Source organism: Tachypleus tridentatus, chromosome 6 (assembly GCF_004210375.1).
Source record: "Tachypleus tridentatus isolate NWPU-2018 chromosome 6, ASM421037v1, whole genome shotgun sequence".
NCBI lineage: Eukaryota > Metazoa > Arthropoda > Merostomata > Xiphosura > Limulidae > Tachypleus > Tachypleus tridentatus.
Window position 1 is genome coordinate 98847632 of NC_134830.1, and position 10885 is coordinate 98858516.

At 31.2% G+C, this 10885-nt stretch overlaps 1 protein-coding gene across 5 annotated transcripts in view; it reads right to left on the minus strand.

Annotated features, from left to right (window-relative positions):
* LOC143253148 (uncharacterized) overlaps nucleotides 1-10885 on the minus strand; it is a 101809-nt gene that overhangs the window by 16103 nt on the left and 74821 nt on the right. For 4 of the 5 annotated variants that reach the window (XR_013029405.1, XM_076506489.1, XM_076506488.1 and 1 more), the window contains one exon: nucleotides 3358-3414. The exons of the other annotated variant lie outside the window; for it this stretch is intronic. Coding sequence is in view for 3 of the 4 variants with exons in the window: in XM_076506489.1 (XP_076362604.1) it covers nucleotides 3358-3414 (57 nt within the window). In the remaining variant the exon portion in view is untranslated. The remainder of the gene's footprint in view (nucleotides 1-3357; nucleotides 3415-10885) is intronic. 5 annotated transcript variants of the gene reach the window in all.

Sequence of the window (10885 nt, forward strand, 5' to 3'; positions counted from 1 at the left end):
GGATTCCCCGTGGTGGACACAGCAGATAGCCCAGTACGGTTTTACTCTAAAATAAAACAAGTCAAGCCAAACAAGATTACTATTTTCTTCGATAAACTCTCTACGAGTAGTCAGTGACAATAAAATATTTAGCTTCAAATGAAACAAAATTAAAAGTAAACTGAATGTATGTTGTTGTTTAATTACAGAAAACATTTCAAAATGGAAATTTAAAAAAATATTTTAGTTGAGTCTGATTTAAATACATCATAGCTAACTTTCTTTAATATTTCTAACTGTGCGTAGAGACTGTCTAAACAAAACTATATTTTCCTAAAAAAATGGTATATTTTACCATTAGTAATCGTATTATATGTTTAACGCAGAAAATATAAAACTCAATGAATAAATACAAATATTCCTTTCTTAAACTGATTGAAGTATTTGGTTAAAATAAACAAATAAAACAGCGCTCTCAACCTTATGTTCCAGCACAAAAACAATATTTTTAGAACATTTGAACAATGATACTTACTAACAAACAGATGATTTTTCAGAAACGTTAAAATCTGTGTTTTGAACTATTTTCAATCTAAATATATCGATAAATTGAAAATTTGATTCATCACTCCCTATCATTTCCAAGGAGAATTACTGTGACAAATTCAGAATGGTCAAACATACCAAATATATTTGCCGGTTCTGTCTAGATTTGTTTGTGATGTTGTTGTGGTATGAAAACTACAAATCTGATCTTTTTTTTCAGAAGTAATTGAATGATTAAGAACATATTCTTCATAATCATTGTTTTTCATTAATATATCTATTCAGCAAATTACTAAACACAATTACATATTTTCATCTGCGATCTTTATTTTCCTTCAGTCACAGATACAGTTGAGAATAACCCATTTTGGGTTCAAACTAATTATTTAACTAACGGTTCTCCAAGAAGGAGAAGCACGTTATTTTTCACAAAACACAGGCCTGCGATGGTTTTATCTTGAAATGTATATGCGTTTTACAATAATTCTTCTACGCTGAATCTGAAAACGATATCCATATTTATCTATTACTATAGATTTTTTTTTCACAACACTTCATGTGTACTTTTATATTAGTAAATAATTTTCATTGAAATCTGGTCACATTTTGTTATGCTTAAAATGTTGACAATCACTGGCTTTAGATTTATCTAGATCAATCGCGACGTGAGAGTCTCATCAATCGTTCTAGAACCCAAACATAACAAGCATAATAATAAAAATGTTTATTGTGGTAAACGAAGTAATAATTTGATCTAAATAAGAGGTTTTTTTCCTCCAAATGTGCAAAAACAATTGCGTAATAGAAAAACGAATATTGTTTTAAAAATCTTTGTAGTTGAATTATGAAAAAAATACTTTTTTTAAACGGTAATGGATTTAGTATTATTTTAACAGCTATGTTTGTTTGAGTTTAATACATCTGTAGAAATATATGTATCTTATACTGTTAAATGTATATTGCGCAAGTCCCGCCTGTTCTTTAAATTTGTAGAAGTTCCTCGATAGTATGAATCAACAATATATGTTTTACAAAAGCACTACCGTTTCTTTGAATATTGCTGCCAACCGGACCTTCGAGAACTTCACTCTAAAAGTTTTAAATCGACTCGCCAAGAGACAGTTTAATATTGTTGGGTCGCTATACTAAGACATGGAAGCTATAATTGTGATAAACACTTATTAATCAGAAAGCTTCTAATATTTGATCAGGAACGTTTATAGATTTCGAGGATTATTAACTTCAGACGTTAGTATTTCTACGCATAATTGTATAATTTCGGCGTTGAAAAACTTGCGTTTGCCAATGAAGCAGCGATAAAGATTCAGTTCCAGACTAGATAAAACACTCAGTATTGTTTGTAAATTTTTAAAACTCTTATATATAAACCATTATTTGTAATAGCCGTTATTATCAATTATATAATTATTTGTATATTTATCTATATTTGTGTTAAGAAAATCAGTGTGCATCAATCAAGTTGCCAAATATCATAAATTTAATACATATCGACATTCAATTAACTTGTAAGTTCAATTTCAAATTTCTGGCAATTTGAAATCGTAATACGTAACATACGTAACATAAGAAATTGGAAACTCATCCGAGATAAATTATAACATGTAGCAAAACCTATACAACTTTTATGAAATTTAAATTCGCAGACCTGTGTAACTGATACATTAACATACGTTAGGTAGCATTAAAGAGATTATTTAATCATCTAAGTGAAAATGTTTGTTATTTTGTGGAATAATGATCCCAGATCAGCAGAAAGATCTTAGAAGTGATATCTTATTCAAATCTGCCTCAAGAATGATGACGAACGAAGTATCTGTATAAAACAAATGTTTTAACAGACTGAGGACATGGCTTAGCCAGATCTGATCAAACTTGTGGTGTTACAGTAATGGCAGGATGAATATAGTCGCGAGGAATAGTTGTCGTAGTGTTTCGTGTTTAATTAGTAAGAAGACGGTTTCGTAGTAACAAAATAGTAGCTTGTATTGAAAGTAACTAAAAACTAATAACATTTTCTCTGTCAACAACAATAAATTGAGTAAATGCAACATATAACCATTTCACATGGTGTTTCATGAATATATATAACATTACTGTGGTATTCATATAGTATGAAGTTCATACTCTACTTAGCATGCTAGTTAAGTTATACTGTCAGAATAACATTACTTATATCGCTACGTTTCGTATTGTCATAATAATGCTAGTTATACTGTCCTGTTCCAATGAATGTTATATTCACGACATAAAGCATCATATTCTTAGTATAGTGTTATGTCAACATTTTATTTAGTAACATATTTTCAGTGTGATATTTTATTCACACATTGTTCTCATTAAAGTTTTTAATACACACTCCTTACAGCGTATATATTCTTAATACAGTATCACATTCACATGTTTTTAAGCGTTATATTCAGTTTGTTTTTGCTTTAGAATTTTTGCACAAAACTACACGAAGAGTTATTTGCACATAGTTATTCCTAATTTTGCACAGCAGGAAAGTATGTAAGATGTGAAAAATAATAAAATAAAAATAAAATATGTTCAAAAGTGGTAAAAACGCACGTCTATGACAAAAACTTTATATTTATTTTCAATATTTCGGGTAAAAGCCCTTCGCCAAGCAATTTAAACTGTGTTACGTAGAAGAAAGGTATTTTTCTAGGTAACACGTTGTAAGTCATCACAGCTCACATTTTAAAATGTCTAAAAATTACTCTCAGCTTAGTTTGTATACTTATCATAAGTGATTAGAGTACTAACACTATAAACACTAACACTATTATAATAATATATTTAATTACCCACCTTTTTTAATTGATTAGCTTTTTTAAATTTTTCTGGGTCAAATCCTTCGATCGGTTCCTACCAGGAAAAATATAGGTTTATTAAAATAGAGGATGTCATAGAAAGACAGAGACAGGAAGTGAAAAGCATTATTATCAAATATTATCATATTCATGTGAAATAAATGTTTCTAAGGTTTTTCTGAGTTACGTTTAAATTAATTGTGATATCCATTATTAATTTCTAATTGGATTTCTGCTTGTGTTGTTGTCAACAATAATACCTTTATTTATGCGGGTGAAGTTGGATACTGATATCGTGTAAACTACCCGATCGTATACCATGTTTTAAAATATTTTGGTGTATTTTAAGTGTTTTTATCTGGTTCTAACTTACATGATTAGTAATAAAATTATTAAACACAATACATTTGATTTCATATGTGATATATCGTTTGTTGTTTAAATAAGTAATCGTAATTTTCTCGTTAAATCCCATAATGGAAATATTGCAAGCTTCCAAGGCGTCGTTAACATGAAGTAACCAAAAACAAAATCCTGTTTTATGGACAATCTGCTAAAACGAAGGGAGTGTAACTAGACGACGTTTTGATCCACTAATACGTTTACTTACCATATCCAACTGGACAGAAATACACACTGTGATCGTTCGAAATGTTACCGACTCCAGTTTATTAATACAATATAATAAACAGGTTGTCTATAGATAACTAAATTCTACGACTAGATATGCTCTCACATTACAGGAACTTAACATGTTAAATGTCTTAATTTAGCATTTTTAAGCGTGTCGGCAGTACTGCTTTCATTAATTTAAGCCTAATTTACCACCCTATTGCGAATGCATGAATAAACGTGGAACATTGTCGTTAAATAAAATGCTTAACCACGTGGTTAAAAATAGCCTATTAATTCTGTTGAAAATTCTCCACATACGTAAATAGTATATTTACTACTAAAGACAGACAGGTAGCGTTGTGTAGAACGTTTGGCACAGGAAATGTTATAGAAGTAACTTTCATATTATATCAAACCAAAGTTTTTAAACGAGAACGTAAATAGCATGTTTTCTGGTTTAAGAACAACATTATCCTATTTAAAACATCAAATTTATAAAAAATCTTACAAACATAAAGATTATTGTTTGTTTAATTTTGTGCAAAGCTACTCGAGGTCTGTCTGCACTAGCTATCCATAAGTTTAAATAGATAGATTAAAAAGTAGGCAGCTAGTAAACATCATCGACTAATGCAGAGCATAATCTGTTTCCACGAAAAAAAAAAACAGAAGTACTCCTACAAATGAAAAAACAAACAAACACAATCTCAGAAAACATTTAACTAATCATTTAACTACAACTATATTTTCTAAATATGTAACATCAGCCGGCTCCTTTTTCAAAGACTCTTTCAACTTTAAATATATTCTTAATCAACTAAATCATAAAGCCTTAATGGTCAGTTTTGATATAATCTCCTTCTTCACATAAGTCCCAACAAATGAAGCCTGCAAGATAGCTTTAGAACTTTATATACAAGACCCCAACTCATTGATACATATCCCTAGCAACCAATTAGGAACTCTTACAGAATTCACTACCAGCAAAACTAACTTTATGTTCAAAACTACTACAAATAAATGGCCTAAGTATGGGGAATCCCGTGTCACCAGTCCTAGCCAACATTTTTATGACACAGATTGAATCACAAAGCGATCAATACAGCCTTACACCCATCACTGTACTGGTGGATTCACATTTACAGAATACACACTCAGTTTTTTCAATCACGTTAACTCGATACACCCCAACATTAAGTTCACCTGGGAAGAGGAAAAAACTAACCAAATAGCATTTTTTAGCCTCAAAATCACTAGAACTGATGCACAATTTAAAACAGAAATCCACAGAAAAATCACCCTTACTGGATTATACATTCCCTGGGACTCAGCACATGAAACAAAATAAAAACTCAACATATTAAAAAACCAAATAAACACAGCCACAAAACTATGTTCACTTCACCAACATCAACAAATGTCCTCAGAAAACGGTGAAACAAATTATACGCACACACCTAAACCAACAACAAACAAACAACAATAAATCCCATGATACAACAAACAAACCAACCTTATACTGCTGCATACCATATGTTCCCGACATCAGTAAAAAAGTAACCGATATTTGGAAAAACTTATAACAAAAACAACATTACAGTAAACACCAAATTTATTTAAAAAACAGATACAAAACTAAATTTCATACTATGTAAAAACTACACTGACAAACACGACATTAACGTAACTTATAAAATACAATGCAACAACTGCCACGACTAAACTGGAAACTAGATTCAAAGAACAAAAAAAAACACCTTCACACGTTTTTGAACACTGCAATTCAAATAAACACAACAGAACGATAGAAAACACCCAGATCTTAAAAAATGAAACAAATATAAACAAACGCAAAATGAAAGAATCCCTACTCATACAGCAACTAAAACCAAAATTAAACCAATATAAAGGAACACGTTTATACCTATACTAATTAATAATCTAACATCACCTGCAACGCCCCCTACAATCCCGTACCCGTTTATACTCTCGTCCTTAAGACATGCGCCTAGCAACGGTCAGTTGCAAACTCTCTCTTTGTTAAACTGAAGATGACCTAGGAAGGTCGAAACGTTGTTTTCTGATTTTCATTAAAAGTGTCAATACCCATACCAGCCGTGGGTTTCTCGTCATCAAGAAGTTCTATACATTATTTTTATATGAAACTAATATCCTAATACAAGACGTTATACAAGGAGTTTTGTTATGTTATATTATATTATTGCTATTCAAGTTTAAAAACACTTGGTTATTAAAGTTGAGCATTTTTATTTGCCTTTATGGTGCATCCCTTTCGCTTTGTTTTTATGACGTAGGTTTGTCTTTTGAATGACAGTAGATGATTGCACGTTTGGATTAATAAAAAACTTCACGAATTATTCGCATTATTAGAAACCGTTTCTATGGATGTCATGCTTTTTTCTTTTTTAGTTCTCCAGGTACACGAAATCTATGGTTTAAGCACATCATCTGGTTACATACGTCAATCTCATCGACTATGTCCGAGAGATAACTTATTCGCTTTCATAACATTTGAATTTTGACCTAAAATTCTAAACAAATAACAGATATTAGTGTAGAGAGTATAAAACATAATGTATTTTACCACGTCTCCACTTTTAAAAGTGGAAAAGTTTTAAAATGTTTACATTCGTTTCCTGTATATAGAACTGCCTATAGCTGTAGAATACAGCAGTAACTACAAATGTCATGTTTACTATTACATGCAACAAGTACTTTATTAACTTCTCTACCAGTTTACAATATACAAACGAATAAGAAAGTACGTATAACTTTCTAATGTTATATTCATCAGTATATAAATTTGTGCATTACTTTTAGTGCAGATGATGTTTGGTTTTGATAAATAATCACATATTTTACTCACCAAAAAATTATTAAGATCACTTTTATAAACAAATGAATAAATTATAATGATGTATTTTTCGTGTTTCTGCACTTTCTGGGTTCATTAAAAGTGATTTAATTTTTGCTTGAACTCAATCGATCACAAAAACGTTTATCACTTTTAATATCCTTATATCATGACGACCAACAGAAAGAGTTTTTACCTTTTAAAATCAGCTTAATATTGCTATAAATCATCGTAGTATGTCTGCAGGCTTCAACCGCTATAAACCGGTTTCGAATAGTTGTTGTGGGCAAAATATAGATAGTTCTTTGTGTAGCATTGTGCTTACTAACAAACAACAGCAAACCAACCATACACGCTCAATATGCGTGAATGAATGTTTTATCTATGTTAAATTACGAAACGCCACTACTGAAAAGTAAACTATAGTGTGAAATTATATACACATAATCATAAATATACAGAAACAATGTGGAAGTAGTGTTAATAAAAAAAGAAAAGAAAGTGTAGAAACAATATTAAATTTTGTGCAAGCTGCCTTTATTGCAATAGGATGTACAGCGCATTCAGCACTACGGAGTAATCAACTGTTTATAATTCGTACTAGTGTCACGAGTAAAACAATCAGTTGTTATAAGTAAAGTGTATAGAGAAGAGTGAAGCAAAAAAATCACTCTATAGGTTTGTTTGAAAGTAAGCACAAATCTACACAATGGGATATTTATGTTCTTACCAATACGAGTATCAAAACCCGGTTTCTAGAGTTATACGTCCGTAAACATACTGCTCTGCCACTGGGAGCATCTCGACTGAAATAGTGTAATCTAGTGAACAATAATAAAGATTAAAGCAATGCAATTAAAATTAAAATATAAATTAATATAGTACTACAAATATGATAGCATTCTGTGACCAATTTACAAGGACAAAGATTCAAAGGTTTTGTTTTTAATTTTAAAAAAAGCCGATAAAGGTTGCCCTCCAAAACATTTAGGCTAACATCGCCAGGTGGCAGCATTCAAGATGGATACTATGAAGTGTAAAATTGTCAGCTTATACTTCTTATAGGAACGTTGTTTTGGTATTTAAACCCAGTTTGTTTGTTTTCTTGGAAGACAGTTTGATTTGCTTTGAATTTCGCGCAAACTTACATGAGGACTATCTGCTCTAGCTGTCCGTAATTTGGTATTCTAAAACCAGAGGGAAAACAGCTAGTCATCACCACCCATCGTTGACTTATGGGGTACTCGTTTACTAACGAATAGTGGGATTGATCATCGCGTTATAGCGTCTCCGCGGGTGAAAGGGCGAGTATGTTTGGTAGGATGGAGATTTAAACCCGCGACCCTTATATTGCGAGCTCCCTGACCACCTGACCATGCCGGACCAAGAGTTAAAAAATCAATTATATAGAAAAAAATATCTAAGAGGAAAATTAAAGACGGCTGTCATTTACAGTCTTGGACAACATTACTGACATTGTGATTTTACTGCATTACTATAAATATTAAAAGGTACACAATTAATTAGTTTGTCGTAATCGCTAATTTTAACGGAAGAGAAGATTGTAGGTTTTACATCATTATTATTTTTTATTTCAGGGATATTTGCGATTGATGTCCAGGTTAGTGACTAAGTCACTTTCACATTTCACATGTTAAAGTGCAATAAATGATCTTCAAATATGTTCATAGATATGCACTGATCTTCAAGAATCGAGAGCACTACAAGAAAGTTTTCAGGACTAGAATAATCTATTACAAATTTCGTTTTGATACACGGTTAATGAATACATTCAAATAGATGTTAACTTAAAAATAAAATATGTTTTGATGAACAGTAAACACAAGAACAAGAGTATTATAGTGTAAGACCTATCAGTACGTAGAAATTACGTAAAAACAGCAATATATCCTTGGGACGATAGTGCTGAATGGTTACTGATCTCTGTTACTAGACCTGTAAAGAACAAGTTAGTACCTGCTGATACATTGGTACAAATGCACAAATTTCTTGCATGGTTAATAAATTCATGTCAAAACGATTTGAGTTAGCCGTGTTGCGATTCAAAAAATTTTACTCTCTTTAAGCTGAGATATGTATCACTCAACATTAAATGCCCGAAGACTTTTCTGCTAGAGAACATTATACAAATTGAAAATAAGAAAACCTTTTAAAAATTACTTCTTGATTCCCGGTTGCTTTCAATCTATAAGTTTCATGGTTGAAACTTGACAATGAAAAGAAAATTTGCCGAAAGAGCTTGAGAAGGCATACAAAGAACTCATATTTTAAACAACGATTTCCTATACAACAACTTAACTGATAAAAACACGTCCATCGTACAGATGTGATGTTTGTTTAACCAGGAGATATTGCAATGAATTATTCAACTAATAACTTCAGAGCGAGTTGTTTGAAACTATCGTCTAGTGATTTAAATATTTTCACATTGACACAACACAATGAATAACTTTATAAATGTGAATTGCTGGTTGTCAGAACAGAAGTGGATGTTTCACCACAGTGCACTAATTAGCAGCAAGTGTAGGGTATTTACATTTTTACACGTCATAACATTGCTAAGAAAAAGTGTGTCGCGAAACAATTAACAGATTGAAACACTGTATGCACTTCAAGTTTTAATCGTAAAGTATGCTATCAAAAGTAAAATTTTTACTTCAGACTTTCCCTAAAATACTATGAAGTCCATGAGGTTATGTATAGGACGGTTGCTGTACCTTAAAAGGAATCACTACCATTTATTCAACAAGTAAGAAATCAACCACTGTATGCTCTCATTGTTCACTTTAAGAACTAATGAAAAACTTGCTTGATTACTTCTGTTCCTAGATGTTTTTAACGCCCAATTATCTTCTATGTGAGCAATCAACAAGAGATTCAAAAAATAAGCTTTACATGAAATTCTTGTTGCAGCTAATATTAGTCTATTGGGTTCTGTTCGTTAAGTACTTTTTGGATATCACTATAGAAAGAGTATTAGATATTTCTTAACAGGAATTTAAAGGATGTTTATTCACAGAATTATTCATAAAGGGTTGGATAATGGACTATATGTATCTCAAGAACAGGCGCACAAATCTGAAATACTTAAAGAATCTATCCAAACATTAACGAGAGAAACTGAAGGTCATTTATGATAAATTAGTCAAAATTGGAGTTATCTTCATGCGTTTATGAAGTATTTGAGAAGTCTGAAAGTGAGAATAGCCTGATGATTATATTGCGGTTAAGCTTCATAGTATGATTTAAATGTTGCAGACGAACATTCACATTTGTAAACTTAAAGATGTACATGCATTCAAGGCATTTTTAAGAATGTTGTTGCTCTGACATACTCACAGCAATATATCATCTTTTAAAATATCCAGATCAAGATCCAGTTTTTGCAATTAAGAAGAAAGGAATTTAGGATTCTAACATGTCAAAAAGTAAAGGTATTGTTCCTTTTTATCGCTGAGAAACAATTCTTGAGATTTATTGTCTGGCATAGGAAATATACAAATCGTGGAGTTTGAGAGTCAACACACAAAAGCAGATAACTTGCTCTTTTACATTTAATTTCACTAAAGAATGCCAAGGATAATGGATGTGAGTTATTACTGATGTAAAAGTTTCACATGCGGCTGTCTTTACTGCAGAGGTAGCATACAAATGATATACTTGAAATAAAGAGAAAAACAGAATTATACGATTGGAAACCGATTTGTTCCGAGGTTGATTAAAAAGTCTTTGTAATTTTGCACATATTTATTATTTCTGATGCAATCACAACACTCTTTTAACATGAGAAAAAAACTGTCCACAAAAGTATAACAAGTTCCCCAAAAGTCCACAAACAATTAGAACACTTGGCATGACCAGGTCAGAAAATCCCCATGCTAAGGACCATACTTTTAAATATAATATGATCAAGAAAAAGGCAACTTTTAGAATTTCACCACACTTGAATTCACATAATCGCAAGATTGAAAGAACAAACTATTAAGTCTACCTTCAATTAAATTAAGATAAGTTT